The sequence below is a fragment of the Chlorocebus sabaeus genome, chromosome 11 (assembly GCF_047675955.1).
Source record: "Chlorocebus sabaeus isolate Y175 chromosome 11, mChlSab1.0.hap1, whole genome shotgun sequence".
Taxonomy (NCBI): domain Eukaryota; kingdom Metazoa; phylum Chordata; class Mammalia; order Primates; family Cercopithecidae; genus Chlorocebus; species Chlorocebus sabaeus.
Genome location: NC_132914.1, coordinates 589779 through 608798, shown reverse-complemented (window position 1 = coordinate 608798; position 19020 = coordinate 589779). Strand labels below are relative to the sequence as shown.

Here is a 19020-nt window from a genome sequence, read left to right as displayed (position 1 = left end):
CTGTTGACATGAGAATGGATGGTACAAAAGCCACAGTGGGTAAAATGCTGGTCCCTTAGCATGAATCGTGGCAGTGACACCAAACCATACCTTCATTACGTATACTCACTGGGGAAAGCCAGTTTCATTTAAGAATGCCCTTGATAAAGGAGTAAAAATTATTAATTGTAATAAATCTCGACCTTTAAATATGTCTTTTGTCTGTGTGATGAAGTAAGAAGTACACATGACACACTCAGTCGCATCCAGAGGGTTTTCTCGAGGAAATAATACCAGCTCCGCTAGTCACTTTTTTCACAGAACAGTAGAAGGACTAACAGACAAACTATGGCTGTTCAGACTTAGATACGGCAGATCTTTTCTTGAAAATGAACAAAGTGAGTCAATCTCTTCAATGATTTGTTGGCGATAATGAAATGTGAGCTTTCAGGTGGAAATTATGATTTTGGGAAACTTGTTTCTGTCGTCATGAGTTTGACAGCTTCCCAATTGCCTGATAAATTGGTGGTGATATTTTTGTAAATTGTTTTGGTATTATATAATAGTACATATCAACATTGGAAGAGCTGTATAACTCAGTGAACCAGTATTTTCTAAATGACCAATGCATGATGTTACAACAGCATGACTGGGTAAAAAAGTCCATTCAAGGACAAGATTGGCCGGGCGCAGTGGCTCACACCTGTAATCCCAGCACATGGGGAGGCCGAGGCGGGTGGATCACCTGAGGCCAGGAATTCGAGACCAGCCTGGCCAAAATGGCAAAACCCTGTCTCTACTAAAAATACAAAGATTAGCTGGGCGGGGTGGCGGGCATCTGTAATCCCAGCTACTCAGGAGGCTGAGGCAGGAGAATCTCTTGAACCCAGGAGGCGGAGGTTGCAATGAGCCAAGATCGCACCACTGCACTCCAGCCTGGGGGACAGGGCAAGACTCTGTCTCAAAAAGAAAAAAAGGACAAGATTGACTACCAGGCCGGGCGCGGTGGCTCAAGCCTGTAATCCTAGCACTTTGGGAGGCCGAGACGGGCGGATCACGAGGTCAGGAGATCGAGACCATCCTGGCTAACACGGTGAAACCCCGTCTCTACTAAAAAATACAAAAAACTAGCCGGGCGCAGTGGCGGGCGCCTGTAGTCCCAGCTACTCGGGAGGCTGAGGCAGGAGAATGGCGTAAACCCGGGAGGCGGAGCTTGCAGTGAGCTGAGATCGGCCACTGCACTCCAGCCTGGGCGACAGAGCGAGACTCCGTCTCAAAAAAAAAAAAAAAAAAAAAAGATTGACTACCATTTTAATGTGACAGAGTACAAAAAGTTAACTGATAAAGTTTTAGATTCCAAATTGTTAGCCTTTAAGAAATTACAGTTATCTGAGAAGGTTATTAAAATGCTTCTCCCCACTACGTATGGTGGCTTATGCCTGAAATCACAGCACTTTGGGAGGCCGAGGTGGGAGGATCCCTGAGCCCAGGAGTTTGAGATCAGTATGGGCAACATAGCAAGACCCCGTGTCTACAAAAAAATTTTTTTTTAATTAGCTGGGCATAATGATGCACACCTGTGGTCCTAGCTACTTGGGAGGCTGAGACAGGAGGATTGCCTGAGCCCAAGAGTTGGAGTAAGCTGGGATTGTGCCACTGCACTCCAGCTGGGTAAGAGTGACACCTTGTGTCTAAAAAAATAAAAAATAAAAAATAAATAAAGTGCTTTTCCTTTCCCAACTACATATTTGTGTGGTGCTGGTTTTTCTTCATATATTCCAACAAAAATAACATGCTGTAACAGGTTGAATGCAGAAACAGATATGAGAATGCAGCTCCATCCTGCTAAGCCAAATGTTAAACAAAGGTATAAAAAATGTAAACCAATGCCGCTTTTCTCACTAAATTTTTTGTTTTGGAAAATATAGTTATTTTTAAAATGTATAAATATAAAAGTTTTATATTTAAATGAATAAAATATTTTAAACATCTTAGGTTTAATTTCTTATATAGTAAATATCAATATATATTATGTATATAAACAAGAACTTTGGGGGTTCTCAGTGATTTTTTTTTTGGAGACAGAGTCTTACTCTGTTGCCCAGGCTGGAGTACAGTGGCGCCATCTTGGCTCACTGCAACCTCTGCCTCCCAGGTTCCAGCGATTCTCCTGCCTTAGCCTCCTGAGTAGCTGGGATTACAGATGCCCACCACTATGCCCAGCTAATGTTTGCATTTTTAGTAGACATGCGGTTTCTCCATGTTGGCCAGGCTGGTCTCGAACACCTGACCTCAAGTGATCTTCCCGCCTCAGCCTCCCAAAGTGCTGGGATTACAGGTATGAGTCACCGTGCCCGGCCTCAATAATTTTTAAGAGTGAAGGTGTCCTGAAACCAAAACAATCTGAGAATCACTGGTGGAAATTCTTTTTTTTTTTTTTGAGATGGAGTCTCGCTCTGTTACCCAGGTTGGAGTGCAATGGCGCCATCTCGGCTCACTACAAGCTCTGCCTCCCGGGTTCACGCCATTCTCCTGCCTCAGCCTCCCGAGTAGCTGGGACTGCAGGCACCTGCCACGATGACCAGCTAATTTTTTTTGTATTTTTAGTAGAGGCGGGGTTTCACTGTGTTAGCCAGGATGGTCTCGATCTCCTGACCTAGTGATCCGCCCACCTCGGCCTTCCAAAGTGCTAGGATTACAGGCATGAGCCATCGTGCCTGGCCTTGGTGGAAATTATTCTTGAATTAAAAGGACACTTCTTTAAAAATTCAGTAATTTTCACTTTTCCCTCTCTGAAACTAACCCTCCCTTAATTAATGATTTTGTGAGGTTTTGTTGCATTTTTTAAAAATCCAGGGACCACAGTCTAGCCAAATGATTATCAGATCTAGGTATTCATTTTAGTCCATTTTAACACTCAGGATAATAAATTTCAGATAAATAATACTCTAATATTATTTTTTTTTCTGAAAAGTTACAATCAAGGATTGTTTAAATAATGCAAATGATCTTTTTAAACTAGAGTTATACTCCATTCTGCCCAGAAACCCAAATACTATTGACTCAGTTTGACATTGTGTGTGCAGAATGCCCTCATAGAAGCTGATAAAACACAATTTGGATTTTTACAACAGTGATTTTCAAAGAGGTAAGCATGAGAGGTGGGAGTGGGGTTCATGTACCCTCCCTGAGGGGAGCATCAGAATGTGAGGCGATTGTAACTAGAGAAGTTTCTTCTGTTCGCACCAGAGATACTGTTTACTGTCCTTCTATTCACCGTCTTCTCTTACAGACTTCCTGCTGTTGTAAGCAACCACTACGGATTTCTCAGAAGTACTGTGGCAAATAAAAATGATTGAGAATCATTACTCTGTACATTTTCTATTCTACTAGAGAGACAATTTAAAATAAAATAATAGGTAAGTAAAATCTGAAGAAAATAACAGGAAATAAATAGGACCAGTCAAAGCTTTTAAGGATTTGTGCTTAGACTGAGGTTCTATCAGGTTCTCACCCTCCATTAATTTGAAAGCAAAACCATTATATTTTAGTTGAATGTTTGAGAAAATGAATTATTTGAGTGGCTTGTTTTAATTGGAATTCCATTATTTCTTTTTCTGAATAATATAGTTTTCCAGATTTAAGTGGTAAAAATCAAAGACTTTGTTGTAAATTTTTTTTTTTTTTTTGAGACAGTCTCACTCTTGTCACCTAGGCTGGAGTGCAGTGGCACGATCTCGACTCACTGCAACTTCCACCCCCTGGGTTGAAGCAATTCTCCTGCCTCAGTCTCCTAAGTAGCTGGGATTACAGGCGCCCGCCACCACACCCGGCTAATTTTTATACATTTTTAATACAGACAGGGTTTCGCTATGTTGGCCAGGCTGGTGTCAAACTCCTGACCTCAGGTGATCTGCCCACCTTGGCCTCGAAAAGTGCTGGGATTACAGGCATGAGCCACTGCACCTGGACGTAAATCATTAGAATTGTATGAAATTATTATGAATCACAGCTTCCTGTGTCCACACCCCTTTGTAATGTGACATTGTCACTCACTCTTCCCGTTAAAAAATTGGAGTTTATTTGACCGCCTCTAGAATCTGGGATGGTCTTATGACTTGCTTCGACCAACAGAGTATGATAGAGTGATCTTGTACATTTTGGAGTCTAGGTTTTAGGTCTTTTCTTCTTAGAATGCTAAGACCACCATGCAGTGGAAAAGCTCCATCCACTATAAGAAGATGAGAAGCCATGTGGAGAACTAAGACTTTTCAGCCAATAGCCAGCACCAACTGCCAGACACATGAGTGAGGCCATCTTGAACCCTCCAACCCAAGTGTATTCAGGGTTCTCCAGAGAAACAGAACCAACAGCATGTGTGTGTGCATGTGTGTGTTTATAAAGATATTTATTTTAAGGACTTGGCTCACTTGATTATAGAGCTTTCAAGTCCAAAATCTGCAGGGTGGGTTGGCAGGCTGGAGACCAGGGAAAAGGTGATGCTACAGTTCAAGGCCGAGAGCCATCTACTGTCAAAATCCCTTCTTGTTCACGGAAGGTCAGCCTTTTGTTCTATTCAGGCCTTCAGTTGATTGGATACGGCCTACTCACATTACGGAGGGCAATCTGCGTTATTCAAAGTCCACTGATTTGTTAATCTCATCGCAACATACCCTAACAGAAACAGTAGAATGTTTGACCACGTATCTGGGCACCATGGCCCAGCCAAATTGAACATGAAGTTTAACCATCATACCAGTCAAGCTGTCAGATGATTCTAATTGCAGGAGTGATCCCAGGTGAGGCCATGACAACACCAGATTGCTAACCCACAGGATTGCCATTAGTCGTTTTTATTTTCCGCCACTAAGTTTTGAGGTGATTTGTTACACAACAAAGGGTAACTGAAACCGAACTATCTGCGAAAGTGTCTGTGGGTTTAGGCTGGGGGTTATGAGTAAGTGGACATTAACTTTTGTGGATGCTATAATCAAGAGGAGGGATATTGTGTATGTTACATGCTGGTACAGTCTCAAACAAAACGTGGCATACGTAAATATAGGATGAGGCAACGGCACACAAGGCAAATTGGTTTGTGAATCATTTATTTAGCAGATATTTATTGCACACCTCCTATACACCAACCACTATTCTAGGAGCTGGGAAAACAAGACAGACACTGTCCCTGCCTTTGTGTAACTTACGGTTTGAGGGAAAAAGGCAATTAAATATGCAATTTCAAAAAGTTTGACAAGGAAGTACAAGTTGCTGCTGACCACACCAATTTTTGGGATTAGGAAAGGCTATCTAGAAGTGATATTTTCCTTCATATTTATTTAAATAATATTTATTTTTAAATAATATTTATTTAAATAAATATGAAGGAGGAGTTCACAGTTCACAGATCCGCTCAGCTTAATCCTTCATATTTATTTAAATGAAGGATGAGTAGAAATTTAGGAAGGGGATATAATGATACAAATGATTTTGGGTCAGCAGAGTACAAAAATGTTCTGGACAGAGGAAATATGTGTGCTGGCTCAGAGGTGAGAAAAATCATGGTGTACTAAAGTCACCACAAAGACTTCTGTAGATCATATGGAGAAGCAGGAGAGATGAAGCTGGAGAGCAAAGCAGCAAATCAGCAATTAAAAAAGATGTTTGGAGTTGTTGAGTTTGGAGATGAAAAGTGACAAGATGAATTCTGGATTTTAGACAAAGCAATCCAACTTGAGAATGGACAGGGATTTGAGAGAAGAAAAGAAATGAGCTGTTGTCAGTAAGAGTATTTAAATTAGGATACTGGTAACGAGGATGGAGAGACACATGATTATACATGGGAAGTGAGAGCAGAAAGCATGAGGACTATTTCTTGATTTTTTCTTTTTTGCTCAGGCAACTGTATAGATGAAGGTATTAATGAAACCAGGAACACTGAAGAAATAGTGAACAATTAAAGTACTTTTGAGTTATCAGAGTGAGATGTCCCGTAGGTGGCTAGACAGTACTGGCTGGTAATTCAGAAGAACTGCTGTGTCCTGTGTAAAAGGAAAAGCAATTCCTGGATGGTGGCTAAAGCCAGCTGGCAGGATTTAGGGGATGGGTTAGACCTGCACTTGTTTTCCTGGAGAAGAGGCGGGTATAAAGTGGCAGAGTGAGATTACTGTAAAATATCTGCATTCAAAGGGCTAAAAAAGAGAGAAATGCTGGAAAGGCTACTTGCTATAAAAGCAGCAGGGTAGGTTAAAACAAATCACGAAGCACGGGCGACGAGGCTGGGGGGCTAATGCTAAGCCCTGCGTGCTTTCCAGTGCACCGACACACAAAAGGGAAAGGGACCCTCCTCACCGGAAGCACAACCTCTGCCCTCTGGGGCATTACACATTCCTCCGCGCCGGAAGAACGCGTCGCGCCTCGCCTCGCCCCGTCGGCCTGGCTCCATCCCTACCTGTAGTGAAGGAGAGATTGTGCCCCTCCCCGACCCCCTACGCAGGGCGAGCCGCGCGGAGTCGTTGGACTGGGCAGAACTTTCGCAGGCAAGGAGAGAAACAGCCACACTGGGCTGCCGGGCAGGGGAAGAAGGAGGAAGGGCCAGATACCCGGGCGTCGCGCCGCTGCGGAAGGATTCCGTTTCCTGCGGGGGGCGGAGGGATTTGACAGCACAGTAACTTCCGGAAAAGTCCTGAACCTCACAGGAAAAGCCTTGCAAGAAACAATAACAAACGGGAGGAGGAAGCGATTGTGGGGTGTCTGTGTTGAGCGGTTCTTGTCCGCGAAGATGCGCTTCGGCCCCTGTCAGGGGACGTGAACGGGCTCAGTGGGCTTCAGCCAGCTTTTCTCCACCGGTTCCCCACGGGGACCCCCTCCCCGGCCGCTGCAATGGCGGGCGTGGGGCCGGGGGGCTACGCGGCCGAGTTCGTGCCGCCCCCGGAGTGCCCCGTCTTTGAGCCGAGCTGGGAGGAGTTCACAGATCCGCTCAGCTTTATCGGCCGCATCCGGCCTTTGGCGGAGAAAACCGGGATCTGCAAAATTCGGCCGCCTAAGGTACCTCCGTCTGTGAAGAGAGGGGGAGAAGGAAGAATGGGGGAGTCCGTACACTGGGTGTAGCCTTACTTTGTATGTACTCTCCTTTATGTTGAGACAACCGGAGCCTGTTTCTGGATGTTTCTGCTTCGGTTTCTGTTGTGGTCTTATGTAGACACGTCTGAACGCGAGAAAGTGGTGTCTCTGGGGTCTCTTCCGCCTAGAACTTGGGAACTGATACTTTTCTCTCAGCTGTGGGCCTAAAGCCCTTCGTTAGCCAATGTGGTGTTTAATTAAAGTACAGTATTATGACGTGACATATTCTTCCCTCACGTACCCTCATTATGGTTTGATCGTCGGCTCTCTCTATTCAAGACCTGATTGGATCAAATATTTGCAGGCCTCGTCTCAGGGCTAGGGTTTCTGAAAAGGTAATCTGAGCTCTAGTTCCACCAGATGGTATTATAGACATAGAACTCCAGACTAGTTATTGCTGCAGTGAGAAAGTCTTACCGGGGAAAGAGGAGCAGCAATAATTCTAAAATTGAGAGGTTTAGGAAGAATTGATCTATAATGGAGGTGGAAGGAAATGTTGAAATCTCTTGACATAGGGAACTCAAGATCAACGATTTTAGAATCACAGTTATTGCAGATAACTAGGTTTGCCTATAAGGTTAATTATAATCTCAACGTTGAGGTAAGGAAAGTAGATACTATCCCTTGTGTGGAGGGGATTAATGCCCCAAGAGGTTGAGTGAGATGCTCAAGGTCAAAAGGTGTTTTTCTTTACTCATTAGACCAGTGCTTTTTAAATGATGTTGCTGGACCACTTGCACCTGGGTCAACTGGATGCTTATTTAAATGCAGATCTCTAGGCTTCTTGTGGAAGTTCTGGAATCTGCTTTTCTAGCAGCTAGTCTCAGATGATTCTTCATGTTAGTTGAGGTTTTCGAACCATTGCTTTAGTCATTGCTTCTTAAAGGCATTTTGCTTTATGTTTTGTCTAGTATTAGTAATGATAAAATATTAAGCACTGTTAACCAGTGTTGCATTTTAAAAAGCATCTGCCGTCACCACTGACTACCACAGTGATAGGCACCGCAGCGAATTAAAAACTTAAATGACAGCGAGGAGGAGCTAATTTAACACCTATAGATTGTTTGCTTTAATCTTTGAAGCCCTGATAGGTAAATAAAGTCCACCTTTTACAGATGAGACTAATCTGGATAAGTTAAAACACCAGATGGGTTATCTTGGGCAAGTGGCAAAGTATATTTTGAACCTAGATCGGTTTTTCTGATTCCGAAACAGACATAATGCTCTATGTTGAATGAGTTTAAGGTTATAGACTATTCGTTGCAAGCAGAGGATTAACAAATAATTGCTGTGATGATATGCATTGCCATCCTCCAAAAACTTCCATTTAACCCTTTTTTTCTATCATAATTACCTGATATTAACAAATCTTAAGCATTGAAGGTTTTCCTAAGTCGTATTTTCATCTACTCTTGAATTTATTAATTAGAAATTCTATTCACGGTTACTTCGATTAAAAAAAAGTTTTTTTTTTTTACTTAAAAAATGTTGAAATAATGCTTTCTCTTTTTATGTCACATTATTGAAAATAAATCTTGTTTACAATCAGAATTTAATTTTTTTTTTTTTTTTTTTTTTGAGACGGAGTCTCGCTCTGTCGCCCAGGCTGGAGTGCAGTGGCCGGATCTCAGCTCACTGCAAGCTCCGCCTCCCGGGTTCACGCCATTCTCCTGCCTCAGCCTCCCGAGTAGCTGGGACTACAGGCGCCCGCCACCTCGCCCGGCTAGTTTTTTTGTATTTTTTAGTAGAGACGGGGTTTCACCATGTTAGCCAGGATGGTCTCGATCTCCTGACCTCGTGATCCGCCCGTTTCGGCCTCCCAAAGTGCTGGGATTACAGGCTTGAGCCACCGCGCCCGGCCAGCAAATTTCTTTAGTTTCCAGGCTGGAGTGCAGTGGCACTATCTTGGCTCACTTCTACCTCCACCTCCTGGGTTTTTTTTTTTTTTTTTTTGACTACTCACGTTTTAAAATAGGTTTACTGTTATTCTGTTATTTAGGTCAAATCAAACTATGTTATTTAGACCCCACTTGAAATATGCTATCTGATTTTAGTTATATCACAGTCTGGAAACTGTCCTTGTTCTGTGTGTGTGCTTACTTTTTTTTGTTGTTGAATATTTGGGTTCCCAGAGGCTGGGCTTTGAACAAAACTTTTGTGTAACATTAAGTGCTCTGCCGCATTACACATACAGTACAAAAGAAAAAGTTAAAAAAGTTTCTTTTTAATCTTTAATTTTACCCTTTTTGGTTTTTAAAATTTTTTGGTGTTTTTTTTTGATCTTGGTAAACCTGAATGTTTACTAGACACTGTTTTGTGGTACATGACCTCTTTGAATTCCACTTGAGTAACTTCGGAAAGCATAATTGTGGGAGGTAAACAGTGGGACTGGTTTGAAGAGGATTGCTTTTCTGAGTAATACAGGTTGAGCATCCATCCCTACTTTAAAAATTCCAAATCCGAAATCCTCCCAAATCTGAAACCAAGTTATCCTGAAACATTATTATTCTTTTTCTTTTATAGAGACAGGGTCTTGCTTTGTTGCCTGGGCTGGTCTCATGCTCCTGGGCTCAAGCGATCCTCCTGCCTCAGTCTCCCAATGTGCTGGGATTACAGGTTTGAGCTACTGCACCCAGCTTGAGTAGATTATTTTTTTCATTGTATTAATGGTATGTTATATTTTTTCTGTTAACTACTTAAGTGGAAATAAGTGTAAGGAAATGATTGTTTTTTGGTAGCATGTAAGAATTCACAGTCAGAAATGATGGTGATGCCAGACAACCACAGATTGTCCACACTGGTGGCTGAGCTAGTGACACCTTTCTTTTCTGATGGTCCAGTGTACACAAGCGTTATGCACCAAATTATTAAAAATATTGCATAAAATTACCATTAGGCTATGTGTATAACTATATGAAACAAAATAATTTTGTATTTAGACTTGGTTTCTCTCTCCAAGATACCTCCTTATGTATATGCAGATATTCCAAAATATGGAAAAATCTGAAATCCAAAACACTTCTGGTCCCAAGCATTTCAGATGAGGGATACTCAACCTGTATTAAAATTATTTTATCTAAAAGAATTGCTCATTCTGTCTCTGTAATAAAGAAGTCTTATAAGTTAGTCTATTAGCACCGTGATTATGGCAAAACCCCCCTTTAAGGGAATAAATAACGCATTCCTTGCTTAAATACCACTGTGTTTTTTTAAAAAAAATCTCTGTTTAGGACTGGCAGCCTCCATTCGCCTGTGAAGTAAAAAGCTTTCGTTTCACTCCAAGAGTCCAGCGCCTGAATGAACTTGAGGTAAGTGTTTTGTCACCGTTTCTGCTTCCTGATTCATAGGGCTGTAGGTAGAGAACTTTGAGAAGCTCATGGACCACAGCCTGGAGTTTGTGTTAATTGGTATTGAATAGTTACTTGATGTTTGGAGGAAGAGTGTGATTTTTAAAAAACTGTGCAAAGTAGTTATGGTTTCTCCGTTTAACTGAGATCATGAGAAACTATGTCTAGCCCTGTTTTTCTAGTGGAAACGTTCAATGCTTAGCTTCAGAGACTTAGAATTCTTAAATTCTACTTTCTCTAGTGTTTATTACTCTACTAAAAGTTTTGTTAATCTCCGAAGATTTCTGTCTCCCTTCGTTCTTGGAAAATGGATTTTTAAATTCTGTTTTAAAACCCTAGTTTTCAAAGTTAGTTTTGTTTTGTTTTGGTTTTGGTTTTAATGGAACTTTGCCAGGAGTGTTAATCTGATTTATTAAGATCTGCCTTTAAGCATTACTAATGTATCTTAAATTATCTAAATGGAAGTCTATTTATGTATTGCTGTTTTTCCTGTCTGCGGATTTTCAGAAGGTTCTTCATTGTGATATGAAAACTTTTAGAGTACAGAAGGAAAATTATTGATAGTGAAGGTTTATTATGTCATTCTGAAGTGTTTTTCCCCCCCAAAATATTTCTGAGAGTTTAATACATACTTTTTTTTTTTTTTTTTTTTGAGGCAGAGTCTCGCTCTGTCACTGAGGCTGGAGTACGGTGGCACGATCTTGGCTCACTTCTACCTCCACCTCCTGGATTCAGGCAATTCTCCTGCCTCAGTCTCCCTAGTAGCTGGGGTTACAACGATCATGCCTGGCTAATTTTTGTATTTTTAGTAGAGATGGAGTTTTGTAATGTTGGCCAGGCTGGTCTGGAACTCCTGACCTCAGGTGATCCACCCGCCTTGGCCTCCCAAAGTGCTGGGATTGCAGGCATGAGCCACCGCGCCTGGCCGCAATACATATTTTTTCTTTTTAGTCTCTTGTAATTAGATGCTTGACAAAGAATATTAGTATCAGTGAGGTATAGAGTTGATGCACCTAAAGTGTGCATGTTACCTATGGGTGAAATGACAGAATGTTAGAGACAGAGGAGAATCCGATTTACTAAATTTTCTGATCAACATAAAGTTAAACCAACTTACAAAAATTGTTTTGGTTGCTAATATGACAACTTTTTACATAAATCAGAGTGACCTTTTTGCCTGAATAAATACAGTTTATTAGAAGTCTTTTGCCTCTTTATTATTGGCTAGTTTTACTATTGGCTAGTTTTACCGGGTTGAAATAAGCAATAATGAAAAGTCTTTGAATTTCTTTAGAGAAATGAATACCTCTATTACAGCGGTCCCAGACCTTTTTGGCACCAAGGACTGGTTTCATGGAAGACAGTTTATCCATGGATGGATGGGGGTATGGAGGATGGTTTTAGGATGAAACTGTTCCACCTCAGATCATCAAGCATTAGATTCTCAAAAGGCGCGCACAACGTTAATCCCTCACGTGCAGTTCACAGTAGAGTGGGTGGTAATGCTTGCCTGCTGCCGCCGCTCACTCCTGCTGTGCGGCTGGGTTCCTAACAGGCCACTGACGGGTGCCAGTCCGTAGCCCGGGGGTTGAGGACCCCTGCTCTGTTGTCCTCATGCATTTCAGTTGTAACTTAGTTTTTATTTCTGTATTTTAATAATCTTAGTTTTTATTTCTCTATTTTAATAATCTTAGTTTTTATTTCTCTATTTTAATAATCTTAGTTTTTATTTCTGTATTTTAATAATCTTAGTTTTTATTTCTGTATTTTAATAATCTTAGTTTTTATTTTTCTATTTTAATAATCTTAGGCAATGACCAGAGTGAGACTGGATTTCTTGGATCAACTAGCAAAATTTTGGGAACTTCAAGGATCTACTCTGAAGATCCCTGTGGTAGAGAGAAAAATCCTGGATCTGTATGCTTTGAGCAAGGTGAGGTTTATACTGGTTTAGAAATTAGAGCACAGGCTTGTTAGTTTAGGAATATCAAATACATTTGGTGGTAAACATTGCTTCCAGTGGAGGATTTGTTTGACAGTGAAATGCACTAGCTGGGTGTGGTGGCAGCGCCTGTATTCCCAGCTACTCGGGAGGCTGAGGCAGGAGAATTGCTTGAACCCAGGAGGCAGAGGTTGTGGTGAGCCAAGATCACACCATTGCACTCCAGCCTGGGCAACAAGAGCAAAACTCCGTCTCAAAAAGGACAATGAAATGCACATTTGAATAAATGGAAATGAGAGATCTCAAAGTTATCTTTAAAAGTTGTTTTATATTTGTTGAGATTAATAGGTAATTACCAAATATTAATATTTATCAGGCTCTGTGATATACAATATGTAAAATAAATTACTCTAGCCTGCTAATATTATCTTGTGCTGAGTGTACAATGTTCTGTGTTGAGCTTGTCATCCTTTTTTGTTACTTAATTGAAAATTTGGCCCAGACACGGTGGCTCATGCCTGTAATCCCAGCACTTTAGGAGGTTGAGGTGGGAGGATCACTTGAGCCTAGGAGTTAGAGACTAGCCCGGACAACATGCTGAAACCCTATCTCTACTAAAAATACAGAAAAGCTAACTGGGCGTGGGGGCACACCTGTAGTCTCAGCCACTCAGGAGGCTAAGGTGGGAGGATCGCGAGTCCGGAAAGTCAGGGCTGCAGTGAGCTGTGGCTGCACCACTGCACGTCAACCTTGGTCACAGGAGTGAGACCCTGTCTCAAAAAAAAAAAAAAAGAGAAAATCTGGCATATTAAAGGGACTCCTGTTTCTCAGCATTCTTATGTGTGGTGTATATTAGTTTTGTTCATACCTGTGTGTAGTGTTAATGGCTAACCGAGGCTATCATTATTCGGTAGGATGAACAACAGCTCAGAAACTTAACGGTGAAGAGTTTAGACAAGTTTTTGCCCACATTGTGTTAACTTTTTAACATTATATTCCCTAATGTGAAAAAAACTAACTGACCTGCAAGCTGAGATTGTAATAACCTTGAAATACGCTTTTTTCCTTTTAAGACGGAGTTTTGCTCTTGTTGTCCAGGCTGGAGTGCAATGGCCTGATCTTGGCTCACTGCAACCTCCGCCTCTTGGGGTCAAGCAATTCTCCTTCCTCAGCTTCCTGAGTAGCTGGGATTACAGGCATGTGCCAACACGCCTGGCTAATTTTGTATTTTTTAGTAGAGATGGGGTTTCACTATGTTGGTCAGGCTGGTCTTGAACTTCTGACCTCGTGATCCGCCCACCTTGACCTCCCAAAGTGCTGGGATTACACATTACACGCATGAGCCACCGCACCTGGCTGAAATATGTTTTGTTAATACAGTAATACAAATTTATTATTGCTTAATTATCTGAGAAATTTTATAAAACAACTTTTTGTGGCCTTTCATATCTTATAATTTATATACTATTTTGAAATAAAAATTTATTCTTATTTAAATTGCAGTTACTTTTGGAAGATTTCACTTTTTTTTTTTTTTTTGAGATGGAGTCACTGCCCAGGCTGGAGTGCAGTGGTGTGATCTGGGCTCACTGCAACCTCCACCTCCCAGGTTCCAGTGATTCTCCTGCCTCAGCCTCCCAAATACTTGGGATTACAGGTGCCTACCACCACACCCGGCTAATTTTGTATTTTTAGTAGAGAGAGGATTTCTCCATGTTGGTTAGGCTGGACTCGAACTCCCGACCTCAGGTGATCCACCCGCCTCGGCCTTCCAAAGTGCTGGGATTACAGGCATGAGTCACTGTGCCTGGCCAGTAAGATTTCACTTTTAAGGAAAAACGTGAGAATAATTCGTGGTGTGTAGTGGCTAATGCCTATAATCCCAGCACTTTGGGAGGCTGAGGTGGAAGGATTGCTTGAACCTAGGAGTTTGAGACCAGCCTAGGCAACATAGTGAGACTTCATCTCTACAGAAAATTAAAAAATAAATAATCCTGGCATGGTGGTGGACTCCTGTAGTCACAGCTAATCAGGAGGCTGAGGCAGGAGGATTGCTTGAGCCTGGGAGGTCAAGACTGCAGTGAGCTGTCATCACACCACTGCATTCCAGCCTGGGTGACAGAGCAAGACCCTGTTTCCAAACAAACAGAGTAACCATAGTTAAATGATCTTTTATGATACATTTTAAAATTAGTTTCAGGTCAGAATTCTCTTACAAAAAATTTGGCAAGTATAGTCTTATGCTAAAATACGGCTTGGGACTTTTTTAAATCAGGTAATGATGTTAGTAAGTAAGTACTGTACCAAGAATTGTTTAGTGTAGTTATATGAAAATGTATGGTACTAAAAAACAAATTATGCTAAATTTGGGTGGTGGATTTGTTTTTATAGGGAACTATTAGGATAAAAATTCATTTTAATAATTTGCTTTTTTGAAATTTTTATTCAGTCAAAACTTACCTACTAAGTTTTGCTGTATGATGCTGTTTAAGATTCTGAATGTGTTTGAGTATAGCATGAATAAAATACAAAAAATTTCCAAAAATTGTCTGGGCACTGTGGCTGATGCCTGTAATCCCGGCACTTTGGAAGACTGAGGTGGATGGATCACCTGAGGTCAGGAGTTCGAGACCAGCCTGGCCAACATGGTGAAAACCTGTCTCGGCCGGGCACAGTGGCTCACACCTGTAATCCCAGCAATTTGGGAGGCTGAGGCGGGCGGATCCCTTGAGGTTGGGAGTTCGAGACCAGCCTAACCAACATGGAGAAACCCCGTCTCTACTAAAGATACAAAATTAGCCGGACGTGGTAGCGCATGCCTGTGATCTCAGCTACTTGGGAGACTGAGGCAGGAGAATCGCTTGAACCTGGGCGGGGGAGGTTGTAATGAGCTGAGATCACGCCATTGCACTCCAACCTGGGCAACAAGAGCGGCAAAACTCCGTCTCAAAAAAAAAAAAAAAAAAAAAAAAGCCTGTCTCTACTAAAAATACAAAAAATTAGCCAGGCGTGGTGGTGGGCACCTGTAATAACAGCTGCTCGGGAGGCTGCTCGGGAGGCTGAGGTAGGAGATCGCTTGAAACCAGGAGGCAGAGGTTGCAGTGAGTTGAGATAGTACCACTGCACTCCAGCCTGGGCAACAGGAGCGAAACTCTGTTTCAAAAAAAAATTTTTCAAAGGTTATTTTATCATTAATAACAATATATATGTTGTGGTACTCTTTAATGAAACTCTTTCTACTTTTTTTTTTTTTTTTTTCAAGACTCGCTTTGTTGCCCAGACTGGAATGCAGTGGCACAATCTTGGCTCACTGCAACCTCCACCTCCCATGTTCAAGTGATTCTTGTGCCTCAGCCTCCTTAGTAGCTGGGACTGGGATTAAAGGTGTGTGCCACCACACCCGGCTAATTTTTGTATTTTTAGTAAAGATGGGGTTTTTACCATGTTGGCCAAGCTGGTCTTGAACTCCTGACCTCAAATGATCTGCCCGCCTTGGCCTCCCAAAGTGTAGGGATTATAGGTGTGAGCCACTGTGCCTGGCCAGTATTTATCTCTATTTTCATAAATACCGTAAGGAATTTACTAGAGTAAGTGTTTATTAATAGTATGAGTAGTAATCTATTGAAACTTTCTCTGTCTGTGATTTTCCATTTAAAAGGTAAACCTTAGGTTTATTCTGATGGTAAGCTAAATTGCATTTTTTTTGGAGACGGAGTCTCCCTCTGTCGCCCAGGCTAGAGGCGCGATCTCAGCTCACTGCAACTTCTCGCTTCCTGGGTTCAAGTGATTCTCCTGCCTCAGCCTCAGGAGCAGCTGGGACTACAGGCACACGCCACCACACCCGGCTAATATTGTATTTTTAGTAGAGACAGGGTTTCATCATGTTAGCCAAGCTGGTCACAAACTCCTGATCTCAAGTGATCTCCTATCTCGGCCTCCCAAGATGCTGGGATTACAGGTGTGAACCACCGTGCCCGGCTGCATTTTTCTGGTTTTCTAAAGTCGTAGGATTTCAAAATCGGGAAGGGGCTTTTAAAGGTAACCTAATCTGAATACTTAGTTGTTCACAATTCTCCTTACAACATTGGTCATCCAGACTGTTTAACTCCATCTTGAGAAACTAATTTCCTTTTAAGGTTCATACTAAAAGTACACTTTGTTTAAATATTCAGAAAACTTGTTGAAAATATGTTGTGATTAAAGGCTAAGTGTGCTTATCTGAGGGTTTATCGGAGTCTTGTCTTTTGTGGGTTTTTTAAAGTCCTCATGGACATCTCTTTCCCCTAACCTGTGAGAATGCTTGCAAAACTGAGATTTAAAGCTAAAAGGCAGACAAACTTTGATTTGTAGTTAGTTTTATTTATAATACTTTGTTCCCTAAATGTCATTGTGAGATTGCTGCTTCTCACATTAACTTTTTTCTTTTACATTGAGGTATAACTTACAGTGTAATGCACAAATTTTAAGTGTACAGTTCAATAAATCTTCATATATGTATACATCTGTTTTGTAGCCACCACGCAGATCAAGATATATAACATTTTTATAGCACTCTAGTGGGTTCTTTCATCTCCTTTCCAGTCAATACTTCTTCACAAAGGTAATTTATTCTGACCGTTATCAATGGGTGACTATTTATTTCATTAACATGGCGTTTTATTCTAGCAAGAGACTTGGGCTGAAAACTGCAGAAAATACTGAGAATTCAGATGTTTTAAGGTTGTTAGGTGTGCCCTTTTTTAAAAAAAAGATTATTTTTGGCTGACAGTTTGTTGGCATCTATTGAGTTTTTTTTATAGATATGATTTGAAACTACTATGATAACTATTGCTTTTTGACAGGAAGCAAATTTTCAGTCTTCTGAGTCATTAAGTCATCAATGTGATGGTTTCCTGTTTTGATTAAATCACCTCATCTTTCTCCCTATTTTTTTTGATGACAAAAAGTATTACTTGGAATGCCTGTAATTTAATGGACTTCTATATGAATAATTACAATTTATTTATTTATTTATTTATTTATTTATTTATTTATTTATTTTTTTGAGATGGAGTCTCGCTCTGTTGCCCAGGCTGGAGTGCAGTGGTGCGATCTCAGCTCACTGCAAGCTCTGCCTCCCGGGTTCATGCCATTCTCCTGCCTCAGCTTCCCATAGCTGGGAGTACAGGCGCCCGCCACCACGCCTGGCTAATTTTTTGTATTTTTAGTAGAGATGGGGTTTCACCATGTTAGCCAGGATGGTCTCGATCTCCTGACCTCATGATCTGCCGCCTTGGCCTCCTAAAGTGCTGGGATTACAGGTGTGAGCCACCACGCCCAGCGGAATAATTACAGTTTTTATAACCACGTCAGCAAGAAGCCTTCAGTCTAGCCCTTCTCATCAAAACATTTTTATTTTTATTAAAGTAGTACACTTTTAAAAAAACAAGGCTTTGGCTGGGTATAGTGGGCTCATACTTGTAATCCCAGCACTTTGGGAGTCCGAGGCAAGAGGATCATTTGAGCCCAGGAATTCTAGATCAACCTGCCAGTCTAGACATAGGGAGACCCCGTCTCTACAAATAACGTAAAAAAAAATTAGATGGGTATGGTGGCACGCGCCTGTAGTCACAGCTACTTGAGAAGCTGAAGCTGGAGGATCCCTTGAGTCCAGGAGTTCGGTACTCCAGTGACCTCTGATTGCACTGCCTGGGCAACAGAATAAGACCCTGTCTATTAAAAAAAAAAAAAAAAAGGCGGCTTAAAATGAAAATCAGCATCTCCCTTCATCTCCACCCCCATTCCTACTCCTCAGAACTAATTACTTTCAGTTCTTTTAGCTGTTTCTGATTTTGATCTTCGTATTTCCAAGTAATATGCTTGTTATGCTGTTTCTTCATTTCTCAGTTTTAAATATCATATACTGATTTCCTCCTGTTAAAGATGGAGAATGAGTGTAAGAGAATAGGTGTAAATCTTCCCATATGTATGTCCTTCATCCCCCTTCTAGTGTAGTTACATTAATTTTTTATTAATCTAAAATTAATGCCATGAAAAATATATTTTCAAACTTCCCAGTAGAAGTATGCATCTCTCAGTATGCTTCTACCCATCAGATAATCTATCAGCTTTATTTTCTTGGAGCCATTCTTCCTGGAGTCTTTTTTACTCCAAATCCTGACTGGTTGTTTTTTTAAGGTCAGCTGTCAGTCTGGAAATTCCTTTTACTGCCATCATTCTGGGAATTCCTTGGCCTCTTTTCCTTGTTGTAAGTCTTCCTTTTACTTGGTTTACTCTCATTTTGGTGAAACATTTCTTCTGCTGGTTTCATGAGAAAGATGGTTAATGGGATACACATTTTTTAGGACCTTTTGCTTGTGTACAAATGTTCTACTCTTATACTTTATTGGTAGTTTGGTGGGGTTTAAAAGCCTGGATTGTAAATCATTTTACTTCAGTATTTTGAAAGCTTTACTCAATTATTGTCTTGTTGGTGATGCTATATTAATTATTGTTTTTTTGTGACTTTTTTTTTTTCTTGAAGATTTAGAATGTTATCTTTATTCCCAGGGCTTTGAAATTTCACGGTGATATGCATTGGTATGAGTTTATTTTCGTTGACTGTTTTTATGGCTCTCAATAACCTTTTTTAAT

At 41.1% G+C, this 19020-nt stretch overlaps 1 protein-coding gene across 1 annotated transcript in view; it reads left to right on the top strand.

The window, feature by feature from the left end:
- Positions 1-6363: 6363 nt before the first annotated feature.
- Positions 6364-19020, top strand: part of KDM5A (lysine demethylase 5A) — a 96399-nt gene continuing 83742 nt past the window's right edge. The window contains exons 1-3 of the mRNA XM_007967098.3: positions 6364-7023; positions 10329-10406; positions 12256-12378. Of these exons, the coding sequence (XP_007965289.3) occupies positions 6859-7023; positions 10329-10406; positions 12256-12378 (366 nt within the window). The 5' untranslated portion in view covers positions 6364-6858. The remainder of the gene's footprint in view (positions 7024-10328; positions 10407-12255; positions 12379-19020) is intronic.